General features: G+C 38.2%; 1 protein-coding gene across 2 annotated transcripts in view; it reads left to right on the forward strand.

The window, feature by feature from the left end:
* The window catches only part of ATP13A4 (ATPase 13A4), a 125,913-nt gene that overhangs the window by 105,423 nt on the left and 4,518 nt on the right, over nt 1–15,972 (forward strand). The window contains exons 26-29 of one of the 2 annotated variants that reach the window (XM_005903388.3): nt 5,643–5,814; nt 6,491–6,684; nt 7,981–8,069; nt 11,571–11,651. In XM_005903388.3, coding sequence (XP_005903450.2) covers nt 5,643–5,814; nt 6,491–6,684; nt 7,981–8,069; nt 11,571–11,651 — 536 coding nt within the window. The remainder of the gene's footprint in view (nt 1–5,642; nt 5,815–6,490; nt 6,685–7,980; nt 8,070–11,570; nt 11,652–15,972) is intronic. The other variant, XM_070371637.1, reaches the window with a different exon arrangement.

Here is a 15,972-nt window from a genome sequence, read left to right on the forward strand (position 1 = left end):
AATCATTGCGACGTTGTCAGTTTTGAGTATTCATTATCTTTGTTTTTAAGATATTTATTTACTTGCTCTTTTATATAATTTTATTTTAATAATGGCTGTGTTTAATAACTGACTTTTGAACTTCGCCACAGTTGGCTCTTGTGGTCTTGTATGAGCGGCTCTAGCCACCACTGGCTGGGAGGGTCCACATTACTCATACATTCAAAAATACCAGAATATACACACTATTGTATGTGAAGTGGGTAAACAGCAGGGGCCTACTGTATAGCACAGGGAACTGTACTCAATATCTTATAATAACGTATAATGGAAAAGAATTTTAAATGTATATGTGTGTGTGTATAACTGAACCACTTTGCTGTACTAGCTAATACAACGCTGTTAAATCAACTATACTTCATTTAAAAAGATGTACCAGTCTTAGATTGCCTCTTCCACATGGCTCCTGGACTTGCTTTCACACTATTTCCACTATTTCCTCTAATGCCTTCTCATCATCATATTAACAGCTATCACACCAACTCATCATTAAAAATTTTTGTTCAAAAGCTCTGCTTTCAGAGAACATACTCAAGGAGAGCAACCATTGTGTACTATCCACACCTCTGCTGCCACTTCCCCAACACTGCTCTTGTCAAGTCCACCAAGGACTTCCTTGCTGTCAACAATACTGATCACTTCTCTTTCCTCATTGTTCTTGAATTTCTCAACAGCACTCTCCTTCTTTAAAAGGTTTCTTCTCTTGGTTTTTGTGATGCCACTTACTCCTGAATTATCTGTTGCTTTAAAGAATACAGCTTCCCCATTTCTTTCGCTGGCCTCTGCTTCTTAAAGTATGTGTGTGTGTGTTTATGTGCGCTTAGTCGTGTCCAACTCTTTGCGACCCCATGGACTGTAGCCTGCCGGGCTCCTCTGTCCATGGAATTTCCCAGGCAAGAATACTGGAGGAGGTCGCTATTTCCCATTCCAGGGGATCTTCCTGACTCAGGGATCAAACTTGCATCTCCTGCGTACCCTGCATAGGCAGGCAGATTCTTTACCACTGTGCCACCTACCTGTGCTCTGACTTTCAGAGTGTTTCAAGGCTTGCGTGTTCTTAGGTTCTCTTGTCTTTTCAATCTACACCATCCCCAAAGTGATTTCAGCCAACTCTATGAATTTAATGTCACCCATATGATGATGAATCCCAAATTTGTGTCTCTAGCCTTGATGTCTATCCCAAGCTCTGGAAATGCAGCTGCTAAGCATCTAATCTTAGCTATTTAACAGTATGGAGACTTCAGAGGCCCAAACAGAACATTTTATTTCATCAGACCTGAGAGTCAACAAATTATTAAATATTTACTGATTATCTGGTTTGTACTACTTACTGTAGTAGGCAATTAAAATACTTCAGTGGAAAAAAAATAAAAATTCTTTTCCTCGTGAAATCTACATTCTATTAAAATAATACCACAATCTAGCAAGTTGTTCAAATTGAAGACCCAGAGTCATCCTTAATTTTCCTTTTTTCTTCACCTTTACATATAATATATCTGCAATTCCTGTTGCCTCTGCCTCCAAAAAATACCCTGCCTCCTTGCTTGCCATCCCCAGTGTAGCTATGGTCACAAAGCCATGTCACCTCACTTAAGGATTTCTGTGATAACCCTCACAATTGATCTTGCTTCCACTCTCGCTGCTTTCTCTTCACCCCAATTTACCTTTTACACAATAGTAAAAGTGTTACTTTTTTTACATGTAAATTTTGTTGTCATCCTTTCTATTTCCACCAAGTCTGAAATCTTACATGAGCCGGCTCCTGCCTACTTCTCTAAATTCACCTCTAACCATATTGCAACTCAGGTCCTTGTTCTAGACACCCTGGTTTTTCTGTCTTGTGAACTTTGCCAACTGTGGTCACCTCAGCATCATTTTTTTTTTTTTTGCTATTTTCTTTGCCTAAAATACTCTCCCAGTAGAACTGCCTATGGCTTTGGCTTTTTCTTTAGAGTCAGATCTTAGCTTAAATGTCACCACCTCAGAAAGGTCATTTAAACAGTGACCAAGCCAGTTATTCTCCATCACTCATTCTGCTTTGTTTTCATGCTACTTTCTGCAGTTTGAAATTATGGCATTAATCTCTGTTTTTATCTTTTTTTGCCTGCTTTCCTTCTCTCAGTGTGTACACTGCATGAGAACAGCACCTGATCTACCCTGATCACTGCTGTATTCCCAGTACTTCTGACAGTGCCTGACACGTCAGAGGAGCTCATTAAATATTTGTTAAATCTACCATAAGAACATTCTTGGACAGTCCTTACTGTTAACAGAGTAATCCTTCACATCAAGTCAGCTCTGTCTCTCTGTAACTTTCACCCATCTCAGTTCTCAGTTCTGCCATTTGGGAAGACAGAGAATAATCTGATTTTTATGCCGAAATAGTCCTTCAGATATTTGAAAACAGCTCTCATTTTCTTTTTGTGATTCTTCTCTTGCCCATAACAAATATTTCCAGATTTTTATCTATTTTTTGATAAATATACTTGACTCTTTAATGTTTTTATGATTGATTAATATAATTAACTAATATAATTCATTGTGAAAATAAAATGGAAAACATTACAACATATAACAAAGACGAAATCCACCTATATTCTACTATCCAGAGCTAACCAATGGAGGCATTTTGACATATTTCCTTCATATATATGTCTATACATATACATGTATTTGAATTATGTTTTCTATATTATTTTGCATCCTGATTCTTTTTGTTTACCTTTATGCCCACTTTTTAATGTCATTAAATATTTTCAACCTTTTTGATTGTATTAAATTATACATAGTATAAAATTTGCCATTTTCATCATTTTAAGTATACAATTCAGGTACATTAATTACCTTCACAACAGTGTTCAACCATCACCACTATCTATTTCTCATTTTGCATCATCCTGAACAGAAGCTCTTTACCTAATAAGAAATAATTCATATTGCCCTTCTATCCAGTCTCTCATAACCTCTGCTCTACTCACTGTCTCTATAAATTTGCCAATTCAAAACGTTTCAAATAAGTTGAACCATTCAATATGTGTCCCTTTGTCTCTGGCTTATCTCAGCATAATACTTCCATATCACCTATGTTGTAGCATGCATTAGAACTTCATTCTTTTTATGGCTGAATAGTATTCCATTATATATATGTATATATCACATCTTGTTTATCCATTTATGTTGATGTGTTGAAACACAATTGATTTTTTTTTTATTGTGTTGATCCTGCAGCATAGCTGAATTCATTTTTTAACTTTAGTAGTTTTCATGTGGATTCTTTGGGATTTCCAAAATATAGGATCATATCACCTGTGAGTAGAGATTGTTTTACTTCTTTCATTCAATTTGAGTGGCTTTTATCTATTTTTCTTCTCTAATTGCTTTAGATAGAATTTCCAATGCAATGTTGAATAGCAATGGTGAACGTGGGCATCTTTGTTTCCTTCCTGATCTTAAGGGGAAAGTTCTCAATCTTTCACCCTTGAGTGTGATGCTAACTGTAGATCTTTTATTATATAATATATAATTATGGGGATTACATGTAATAAGCTAAATGTATGACAATCTAGTTGAATAGGTACATTAACATTAGTAGCAGGCAAAAACTCCTGCTTTATAGCTCTGTCTCCTTTTATATGGCTATTACAAATTAAATCTTTATCCATTTTGTGCTCAGTAACATACATATATAATTATTTCTATGCATTTGTCTTTTATTTTTAATTTTTTTTGCATTTGTCTTTTAGATAATGTAGGAATAAAAAAATGAGGTTAAAAGACAAAATTGGAATAATATAGGATTTTATATTTGTCTAAGTAATTACCTTTACTGATGTCAAAAATGAGTATGTCAATAAAGAGAACTTATTAAAAAGGGTTCTTTAAAAAGAATGTCTTTTTGCTTCATTTTAAAATTTCTGTTAATACCCTCCTTTTGCTCATATATTATTTGACTGACTTTGTTTAGTTTTTAAGCATATTAAAGACAGTTATTTTAGAGTCTTTTCCCAGTAAGTCCAATGTTTGGGATTTCTCAGAAATAATTTGTCAGTTTATCTTATTCCATTAAATATTCTAATGTTGTAACTCTGGAATCAGATTCTTTCCCTTCCCTAAGTCTTGATGTTTTTTGTTTTGCTGCTTTTTGATGGCTTTAGTAGTCCATTTATTTAGTAACTTTTCTAAACTATTTTTTCAAAGATTTGGATCAGTTGTCACACGTGGTCAATAAAATCTCTATTGCTTTAGCTTTTGTTCAACTAATATTTTGATGGAAATATCCATGAGTTGAATCCCATGACATGAACAAAGAAATACTTCTCCCAGTATTGCAGACTGGTTCTGTACTGAGGCACTTCAACACATTACCAAGCTTGTGCTGAGTTGAGTGATTTTTCAGGCTTAAAACCTTAAGGTCTTTTCTGGTCTTTCCTGACCATTCATTTTGGCATGCACATGACTTTCTACATTCTCCAAAGGCACAAGTACTTTTGAATACTATAATTTTCCAAATAAATGCTCCTTAACTTTTCTTTCTAAGCCACAAATGGTTATTTTATGTCTCAACTGCAATTTTTTGCTCCCTGTGACTGTGGGTAGCTTGTTAGCTTTACAATGTTTTCAAGCAGTGTATGGTGCTTTTCTGCCTTTACTAAGTTTTGTATTAGATGAAAGAGAGACGAACACCTTGCACAGTCCTCAGGTAGTCCCCAGACAGGTTAGAACTGACACACGTAATTACTTGTCTATAAAGTTTGCTTTTCCCTTCTGTAACCAGGGACCAGGATCCCCTGCTGGGAATGCAGACAACCTTGTTCAAGGTTGCCAGTAAACTAAGGAGGGAGTGGGGCAAGGGCAAGTAGAAAATGGCACAAAGCTTTCCTCCCATTTTTAAGCTATCTTTTTCTTGATTCAGCATCTGCTTGGTTGCTGGAGACTTTTGTCTGTTTTTCAGAGTTCTGACAAGGCTGGTCCTGACACCTTCCTTTTGTCTTTCAATGTTTCTGTGGAGGGATGAGATCTTGGAACCACCTAATCTGCCATTTTGCTAATGTCATGCCTTGTTTTGCTATTAGTAGTTGAAAGCACTACTTCTCAGTGATTACATGTTGTTTCATTGTAGAGATGTACCACAATTTATTGTAAACAATGCTGTGGTGAACATCTTCCTACATCTCTATGTTTTTAGCTTAGGATAAATTTCCAGAAGTGGAATAGTTATGTCGCAAGTTATAAACATTTTTCAGTCTCTTCATATTTATTGCCAAATTGCCCTGCAGAAGGTATTTTTGTGTCAATTTATGTTTCCACAAGCAGTATATGAGAGTGCTCATTTCATCACTTCCTCATCTATAATTTAATAGTTTGCCTATTCATTAGGGGGAAAAAAAGGTATCTTGTGGTTGTTCTATGTCTTCTCTTTTAAGAATTCCTCATATGACTTAAGTTTGCATGCATTCATTGTTTTATTCCTTCTGTTTGTGATATATTCCAATTTGTCAGTTTCTTTAAATACGTGGGACCAAGAAGTTATACCATACTTCTGATGAAAAATGCAAAAACTGCCTCCTGTCATATACCATATAAAACCTGAATTTGTTTTGTAGTGAATTTGAATGGTGCCTATCCCAAGCTGGTGCCTTTCAGACCAGCAGGACGGCTGATCTCCCCACCTCTGCTGCTCTCTGTGATTCTCAACATTCTTCTCAGCCTCGCCATGCACATTGTGGGCTTCATTCTGGTTCAGAGGCAGCCTTGGTATTCCTTGGGGATACACAGGTAAGATCACAGCCTTAGATTCTCGCATTCCAACTTCTGTCAAACATCATCTGGCCCATGTGTCGAGAGGCAAATGGATCTTCATTCTGTTAAAGGTTTTGGCTTCCTTAATGCCCTTGGCATGCAGAGTGTGTGTCTCTGTAGCACTGTTTGGTGGCTTCATTCATTGGTATTTCTCTTTACTCATTTTGTATGATATTGAACTATGACCATCTTTTATATCTAAGGTGAGCATACATTATAGTTTAGCTAGGTAGCCCTATTTTAAGCTTGATAATTCAATGAAATGGTTAAATTTTTTCCTTTCCTATTGAAATCTGTGCCTGTTGGACAATCAATTGTACAGTCATCCTTCTTGTAAATGTTCAGAAATCTTAAGCAAACAGAGGAAAGAGTCATGACTTACATCTTTTCCTCCCGCATAGGTTTAATACATGATTCATGCCCAATTTATTGAATAAGTAACTTTTTGAACCTGTTTATCTATCTATCATTTATTCATCTACCCAAAATACAGGTCTACACATGCTGATTTCTTCCTGTTGTACTTTTCAGTATATTCTTCCCAAAGTGTAGGCAATTATAGAAGCCTTGGGGGGCACAGAGTCGTGTAAATACATATGCTTCAGAAGCGCTTGTCACCTCACTTCATTAGCCTTTTCGATTTCCTTTTTAGTGCCTGCACAGTGCAAAATGACACCATTTCAAAGTTAACCATTTCTCCAACTGCTCCAGTAAAGAATGGAACTAATAGTGTCTTCACAAGTTTTGAGAACACTACTATATGGTTCTTGGGAACAATCAACTGCATCATTGTGGCTCTTGTCTTCTCTAAAGGAAAACCATTTAGGCAGCCCACATACAAAAACTGTGAGTAGAATTATACCAAATCAGAGGAGAGAGCTCATTCTTTGGAGAGGAGAACAGACATGCCTGGCTCACTCAAGGTGCAGTTCAGAGTTGGTGCTCATCTAGGGTCTTCTGACTTCCACTCCAGGGCTCTGTAAACACATGCAGCCTCACCTCCTGGTTTATTGCTACCTCCGTCAAAGCTGCATAAAATGCTAGAATTTCTTAATCCACCTCTTCCCCTCACTAGAAATGTCTCTAGGTATCTTTTCATGGGATCACTCTGAATTGGGAACCTTGTGCGTGTGTGCTCAGTCGTGTCTGACTCTGTAAAACCCCGTGAACTGTAGCCCATCAGGCTCCCCTGTGCATGGGATATGCTCGGTAAGAATACTGGAGTGGGTTGCCATTTCCTTCTCCATGGGATCTTCCTGACCCAGGGATCGAAACTGCGTCTCTTGCATCTCCTGCACTGGCAGGCAGATTCTTTACCATCAGTTGGGAAGACGCATTTAATTCTCTGCTTATCAGAATTCATCTCAGAGGATGTGAGAAGAACGATTACAGCACTCAATTGGACATGGCTATGACGTGTACAGTACAATAGTCAGGTGGTCTGTGTGATTGGCAGTTCTGGGAGCAGGTTCAGTCTGGGGGATCTTGACTATAGATCATTGAGGCTGATGACCAAAGTACCTCTCATCTCCTTACAGTCTGGGCTGGGGGTGAGGGAGCATGTTAGGAGACATGAGTGATCTGGTAAGAGACATATATTTATACAGCATCACTCCCTCTCTAAGTGGGAAAATGTAGAAGCACAATTTGAAGACTCAATATCCTCTGTTCAGAGAAAGTTATTTTGCCCTTCTTGGGGTGAGGAACCCGTGGAGTGCTGACCTCCACATGACTGCAATTTAAACATTTCCTGCTGCTGCTGTCCTGTTTATTTACAGCCCTCCCTTTTTCCAGAAAAGGATTTGTATTTGCAAATGATTTGCATTAAAGAGATTTGGATATCCCCAAGGCATTTATTGAAAACATATTTTGTCAATATTACCCTGTATGCTGTTATTTCCCATTTTTATTAATTAAAACATATAGCAAGCATGCTAAAATTTCCACTTAACTCAAAGGCATGCAAAAAATTGTAGAAGTGAGACTCATTTCATAGAAATGAGTACTTTTCATCTATTATGCTTATTTGGATGAAGAAATCAAGTAAATCTAAGCAGTGTTAATCAGTATATATCTGTCAATGAATGTGAGACTTTCTACTTAGATTTCTCTAAATGATAACTTGTATTCTTATTTCCTCAGATATATTTGTCCTTGTGCTGGTCGTACAGCTGAGTGTGTGTCTATTCATTCTATTTGCTGATATTCCAGAATTATATAGGTGCCTGGATGTAAGTCTTATCTCTGGGATATGGTGATATTTTATAGTTATATAAAATCCTGACTTCAAAAACTGGGCTGCAATTGCAATTGACATGGATTCGTGACACCTATTATTCTTTTGAGATGGGAGGGTTAAAAAGAATGCTGAATTTATTCATTTTTTAAATTTAAACTAGTCAGGAGATGACATTCTGTTTAGTCTTGACTTCAAGTATTTAAAAAACATTGAACACTTTACCTTTAAAAGATCACTGTAAGATTGGAAATTCAATTTATACATTTCCTTTTTCAAATGTGAGAGAATTTTTCCTAAATGGTTTTGTTTTGAAGCTGTTTAAACAGTTTTGCCTGTAACAATTTTGGGGTTAGTTCTCAAATTTGTATTTACATCTTTTAAAAACATCTTTAAAACATGTTTTTCTGTATGTACATACTTAAACGTATTCAAAACTTTTCAAAGATCCATATCCTATCTCAAGAACTCTCTTACATTTTGTAATTTTGAGACAACTTTGGAACTCTATAAGAGACAGAAATTTTACATAGTCAAGCAAGGGAAAATGTATATATTGATTTATTCTAACTTTTTCTTCTTTTGAATCAGAAGTTAACCATTAATAAATGTCTTTTAGACCAATAAATAGAATACAGAAGAGATGATAAAAGGAACTGAGCTTTTAGTTCTTTGCAAAATTTCCTGTCTGCTTCTCCATCTCAAAGATAAGTTCATGAGGGCCAAGATCCCATCTTATTCATTCTTGTATTTCCAGTGCCTAGCATAGTGAATGGTACATAATGGCAATGACTGATGACTGATCATTGTAGATCAGGTTCCTAAATGTAGACAAGCCTTTAAAGTACACAGTGCATTCAAAACCAGCAATACCTTCACAAGCCCACAGTGACATCTGACTTATATGCTAATATCTACATTCAGTTTTTCATTTTTATAATTGTATTACTGTAGTTAACAGTGCAATTGTATACATGAACTAGATTAGGTACTCATGGAGATAAATGGTCTTTGCCTACCAGCCTTGTAAGTGAGTTAAAATTCCTTAATCCTGCAGAAATTACAGGTTGGGACATGTTGAATTTAGTTATACTCTTTAATAATAAGGGGGCTTCCCTGGTGGCTCAGCGGTAAAGAATTTGTCTGCCAATGCAGGAGACACAGGTTTGATCCCTGGGTCAGGAAGATCTCCTGGAGAAGGAAATGGCAACCCATTCCAGTATTCTTGCCTGGGAAATCCCATGGACAGAGGAGCCTGGTAGGCTACAGTCTATGGGATCTCAAAGAGTTAGAAACAATTTAGTGACGAAACAACAACAAAATAGTGAAGACTCTTTTGCATGACTTCAAAAGATTCTGCAAAGAATTATTTCTCACATTAAAATAATTTTTTTATTATTTCATAAAGTTATGCATACATTTTATATAATGAAACTATGCAGGTAAGGAAAATTATAACATTATTGAGTGGATCCTTCCATCTTTGAAAATTCATATATTATAAGTGTATATTTGACTGAGTTATGAAGTTCATTTTATTTTAAATGGAATCGTGCTGCTTTGCAACCTAGTTATTGCTCATTTTTTTAAAAATTCATAATTTTTTTTAAAATAGAGAAAACATTCTCATAGTTTAAAATTCAAAAATTAGAGAAATTGTGTAGTGAAAATCTCCCTTGTCATCCTTGTTCCCGGGTTACCATTCCCTGTCTGTGGAGACAACTTGTAACACCAGTTTACTTTGCATACTTTTGGATATGTATTATACACATGTATACATACATTTCTTAAAGGTATATTTTACCACATTTTTACACAAATAATAGCAAACTATTACATTTGTCCAAATCGTCTGATATGGAGATGTCCAGGTGAGATGAGATGTACAAGAAAGTTGTTGGAGAAATTACCCATAGAGGGAGGGGATTAGGCAGCCAGTGAAGGCGGGAGGGGGCCACACTATGATATGAGTCTGATCCCTCTGAAGGACAGAGAGATGGAAGGTGAGCTGAACGAGTCAAGTTTCAGACTGCAGCACAATTCCAGGAAAGTCAAGCCAAAGTTGCCCATCAGAGGTGTCTCACAAGAATGCGTGTGGGTAGAAGCCCTGGGGTCCTCACTTATTAACTCTGAGCAGACCATGCATGCAGAGTGTGGTCACAGAGTGAGTATGGTGGTAGATTCTAAGCATGCTGGTAGTTGGAGGGTTTGCCTTTTGTCCTCCAAGCAGCAGGAGATCCAGGTGAAGCATTTTCACGGCTTCCACAACCACACACACAATCCTGCACTTCGCTCTTTCATGTAACAGTGTATTTTGGTGCTTGTTGCATATTAGCACATGATGTTTTCTTATTCTAATGTAGTATTTCAATGTCTATCTATGTATACCATAATTTATATGAGTCCCCTATTGACAAACATTAAATTGCCTCTAATTTTTTACTATTACCAGCAAATAAAATAACTTTACACATATATTATTTCAGCCATGTATATCTCTAAGAGAAATTCCTTGAAATGGATTTGAACTTTGAATTTTAATATCACTGCCCTTCATAGAATTGTACACCTTTTATCCTCACCAAAGTATAAGGCAGCGTATGAGGCAGCGCCAGGTGCGTAAGAGTAGACTTCCATTCACTCATTCATTCATTTGTTAATTCATTCAACATGAATATGTAAATATTATGTGCCTGGGGAGGGGTCAGGGAAGATAGAGAGAAAGAGGGGCAAAAGATAGGTAGTGACAACCTGTTTCATCTCTGATTTCTGCATTGGTGAGAAGCCTTGTCATGACACAGCCTGGGAAGCTGTATGCACGGTCCTGAGGGGGAAGCCCTGACTTAGGGCTCAAACTAGAACTCAGCTGAAGGGAGATATGAGACCACAGAGAAGAGGTTTGACAGGTGTACCCTCAGAATCTCCTGGGAGTAGAGCCACATTCCTGTATTCCCTCATAAAAACAAAACAAAGCAAGTAAACAAGAAACACTTTGGGGACTTCCCTGATGGTCCAGTGGCTAAGACTGTACTCCCAGTACAGAGAGCCTGGGTTCAATCTCTGGACAAGGAACTAGATTCCACATACTACAACTAAGACTCAATGCAGCTAAATAAATAAAAATTTTAATAAAACCCCAAAAAAGACTTTTACTATTTTTTTTTTTTTGCAAAATAACCAAATTTATTTTAGAAAATTTAGAAATTACAGAGAGGTAAAAAGAAGAAAGAAGGAAGATAAAAGAAAGCAACAATCAGTCCCCAAGTTATTGGAATCATTGAGTGTAATACTTCCATATTTTCGGTGCATTGATGCATAGACATACTTATGTATATAAAATGTATATGTATGTATATAAATGTAATACAACATACACGTCTATGCATGGGCTTATTGCATATGTAATTTGAAACCTATGAAAAAGTACACTATGAACAGCATGAACTTTTTGCAGCATGATTTGTCTTCAAACTGATTGTACTTCATCTCCCGCCAGCTGCTCTGCACTCCTGTCCTGTGGAGGGTCTACATTGTCATTATGCTGAGCTCCAATTTCATTGTGTCCCTTGTCGTGGAGGTAAGTGTCCTCGAGTTGCTGATACCTGGTTGGGTTGGTGGGGGCCATTCTCTGGGAGTCCAAAAAGGAACAGCTTTAGCCAAAAAGGTTTAGCAGTGCAAGGGGCTCCCTTCCTTGGCAACATGAGCAATGATGGTTCCCTGTGATGAATTCCAAACAGGGCATTAGTTTTCCTGTCTGTAAAGTGGGGCTGGGGAGGATGGAATAAGGTCTTATCCATATCTAAAATTCACATATAGAGAGCCAACTAAATTTATTTTTTGAAATTGAGATATGAGTCACATATATTAGATTCACTTATTTAAAGTGTACAATTCAGTGGTTTTTTTGGTATGTTCACTGAGTTGTGTAACCACCACCACTTTCTAATTCCAGAACATTCTCATTACCCCAAAAGAAATCTCATACCCATTAGTGGTTGCTTCTTATTTCCCCTTTTTCCTCCTTCACCCCCTGCTAACAACTAGTCTGCTTTCTGTCTCTATGAATTTGCCTATCCTGGTCATTCCATGGAAAGGGGATGGTATGATATGCGGCCTGTTGTGTCTAGCTTCTTTCCCTGAACAACTTGGATCATTTTTACTTTACAGATGGGAAATGAGATTCACAGTAAGTTTTTCCTGAGTTTTATTCTTTATGCTCCATTTCCTCAGTAAAATGAGTTGGTGCTCCTCTTTTCCCTTGCTATGTGCTTTACTCGCTGCTTCTTCAGTGCTGTCAGACAAAGTCTCCAGTTCTTAAGGCTTTCTTTCGGGGAGAGTTAAGGCATCCAGTTTGCACCCCAGAAAAGGCATCCAGTTTGAAGAAGGATGAGCTATAAAACTCCATCTGTCCTCATCCTGCTCTCGCAAACCCAGGATGGTTCCAGTGAGGGGGGATTCATGGCGGGCTGGGGGCCCCGGGGCCTGTCGTCCCTGCAGTGTCTTGTAAGCACAGAGCCTTCTTTACAGAGCAGAGTGAAGGCTGTGCAGGAGCTGGTGGCAGAAGAGAACATAGAATTAGGGTAAGGAGCATCTCTCTACATGCTAAACTAGGGCCTCCCAAACTTGAGTGGGCATCAGAATTCCCTGAAGGGCTTGTTAGAACACAGATTGTCCCGCCCTGCCACCAGCATTTCTGACTTGGTAGGTTTGCAGTAAATACAAGTTTTAGTTTTTCCAGTAGCTTGCCAGGTCATTCTGATGCAGCTGACTCAGGAACCACAGTAAAGAGCCCTATGCTAAACCATACGGTCCCCAAAGCCACCAGATTAATCAAAGAGCGTCACCATGAGAGTCCTCTTAAGGAGTTGCAAAAAGATTGCCCTTGCCCTTTAAGGGATAATCTTATGTGTAGATCTTATTCCTGTCCATGATCACTTTATTTCCACTGTTTCAAACATCTTTCTCCATCTCTATGTACTGAAATACCATCCCATCCTCTGTGGCATAGCTGTGGTATTATCCTGTTCATGAATTTTTCCTGATGCATGGATCAGCTAGGCAAGTAGCAAAGCTCAGCTCACAGTGGTTTAACAATAAAGATATTTATTAACTCACTTAGCAAGAAGACTGGAAGCCAGTGGCTTCAGATCTAGTTTAGGGTCTCTGTGGCATTATTGGGAACCTGCAGTCTTCCACCTTTCCGTCTCACCATCCTTAGAAACTGACCTTTCATATTTGTGCTTGTTGCTTATGGTGCTCAGCTTAGCTCCCATGTAGCTGTGTTAGCTGGGTTTGAGGTCTGTTTTCAGTGCAGGTAAAAAGCAAACGGAAGAAGAGGTACCAGCAAGCTTTTTTTCTCACAAGTATGAACCTTTTATAAGGGAACAAAATATTTTCCTGCAGCTCACCAGTGAGCTTCCTCTTATGTCTCATTGCTTAGAACTATGTCTCATTGTCAGTTTTAGTAGGAAAGGATTCTGGTAAAGTGGATCTATGCCAAAAACTTGGACAAATTGTCCTGGACTAGTTATAATTTTTTTAAGGTGGCAAGGAAGAGCCAGGAGGAATGGATTGTAAGGTAATCAAGCAACAAAACCTGCCATAATCCCCCTACAGAAAACCATTCTCCTTCAGTATATTTGCAGTTAAGAATATAGTTGCAGAGTAGATTACTTGACTTTGAATCCTGGCTCTACCCTTTCTTGCTGGCTGATTTTGGTCAAGTTTCTATACTTCTCTGAGTCTCTGTTTCCTCATCTGCAAAATGATGATAATAATAGTAACTCATCTCATAGAATTGGGTTTCCCAGGTGGCTCAGTGGTAAAGAATCCACCTGCCAATACAGGAGACATGGGTTCGATCTCTGGCTTGGGAAGATCTCCTGGAGAAGGAAATGACAGCCCACTCCAGTATTCTTGCCAGGCAAATCTCATGGACATAGGAGTCTGGCAAAGGGCTTCCCTCATGGCTTAGTCGGTGAAGAGTCTGCCTGCAATGCAGGAAACCTGAGTTTGATGCCTGGGTTAGGAAGATCCTCTGGAGAAGGAAATGGCAACCCATTCCATTATTCTTGCTTGGAGAATCCCATGGACAGAGGAGCTTGGCAGGCTATAGACCATGGAGTTGCAAGACTCAGACGTGACTTAGAAACTAAACCACCACCAGATGAGCCTGGCAGGCTGAAGTCCATAGGGTCACAAGAAGTTGGACACTACTGAGCATAAAGGTTTATTCAATTCTTAAATTTAAGAAGTGAGCCTGTCTACCTCCACCCCAACTCCCCCACCCCCCACCCCCACCCCACCCCACATATGGAGAGGGTAATTTGATATGCACAAAACAAGTCTGAATGAGACCTTATTATAATTGCTAATCTCACAATCTAACAACCTCCTTCTTATAGGCAGAGGAGCTAATGTAGACAGTTTTAACAGCCCTTCTTGTATTACTTATGTATTTGTGTGTATATGTAAGTGTATATATATGTATGTGTGTATATATAGATATACATGAATTATTTGAATTGTTTGTCAAAAGAGTTCATGTGATAAAATTTTTGTTGTTTCTTGTTTGTTTGTTTTTAAAGAAATGGTGTGTTATCAAGGCTTTCCTTTGTTTCTCCTTCTGTATCTAATTTACAATGTAGAATGACAGGACAAATATCTCAGTGCTTTCTTTGGTTTCCCCTTTCAGAGCAGCAAAGTAATATAGGTTATCACATTCTAGAATTGTGACAAAGTTCAGGATATGGTGGAGAGCACTAAAGTCTTTCTGTGTGTGTGTGTGTGTTGATTTGTTTTGTCTGAAGCCTGCTAAGATTTCCTGGATGTAAGTTGGATTTTAAAATCTTTAATTAAATACCCATGATCTTACTTTATCCTAGCTCTAAAGAGAACTACTGTTCTCTAGTTAATTAAGGAGGACAAAAAAACTTTGCTGTGGGAATGTAGAAGAACAGGTTTGGCGAGGCGTTTCCTAAGGTTTCCAAGATGCTGATGAGATAGCTATGTGAGTATTTAACTGATCAGCAGATGATCAGTTTTTAGAGGAATATTCAGACTAGCTCTTTTCTTTGATTTCCATAAGCAGTGTACTCAGATGTCAAAGATGGGTGGATTTTAGGAAACCACTATCTCTAGCAAAATTCCTTGTAGAATCCTACAGAATTAACTCTTTCAGTTTAGCAAAAATACCACTGACAGACAGCAAAACTAGTTCTAATTCTAAGGGACCTCTTAGGCCCTCATATTTTCCTCTTTGTTTCTTTCATGATAACTTCTAAGATGGTCTATCTCTGTGACCACACGTGATAAAACAATGAAATTAACATGATAACCTCTTAGGCACTATGTGTTATAAGTTATAACTTGAGCTCTATTCAAGGTTCAGTTTAACTCATGACATAAAATGTTTCTGAAGAGACATATCTTTTGCTATCTTAGAAAAAGGATTGCAATGAAATATTTGTAGGTGAAGTTTAGAGGTTTATATGAAAAAGGCTGCAATGCCAAACCCTTTATTAAATGAATAGTTCAGAAGAATGGTAAAGGGAGGCAGCTATGCCATGCCATGCCATGCCCTGCATTGTAACAGGAGCTGCTGCTGCTGCTGCTAAGTCACTTTAGTCGTGTCCGACTCTGTGTGACCCCATAGACGACAGCCCACCAGGCTCCCCCGTCCCTGGGATTCTCCAGGCAAGAACACTGGCGTGGGTTGCCATTTCCTTCTCCAATTCATGAAAGTGAAAAGTGAAAGTGAAGTCGCTCAGTCGTGTCCAACTCTTAGCGACCCCATGGACTGCAGCCTACCAGGCTCCTCTATCATGGGATTTTCCAGGCAAGAGTACTGGAGTGGGGTGCCATCGCCTTCTCTGGTAACAAGAGTTATACAATCCCAA

Source organism: Bos mutus, chromosome 1, assembly GCF_027580195.1.
Source record: "Bos mutus isolate GX-2022 chromosome 1, NWIPB_WYAK_1.1, whole genome shotgun sequence".
In the NCBI taxonomy this organism is placed as follows: domain Eukaryota; kingdom Metazoa; phylum Chordata; class Mammalia; order Artiodactyla; family Bovidae; genus Bos; species Bos mutus.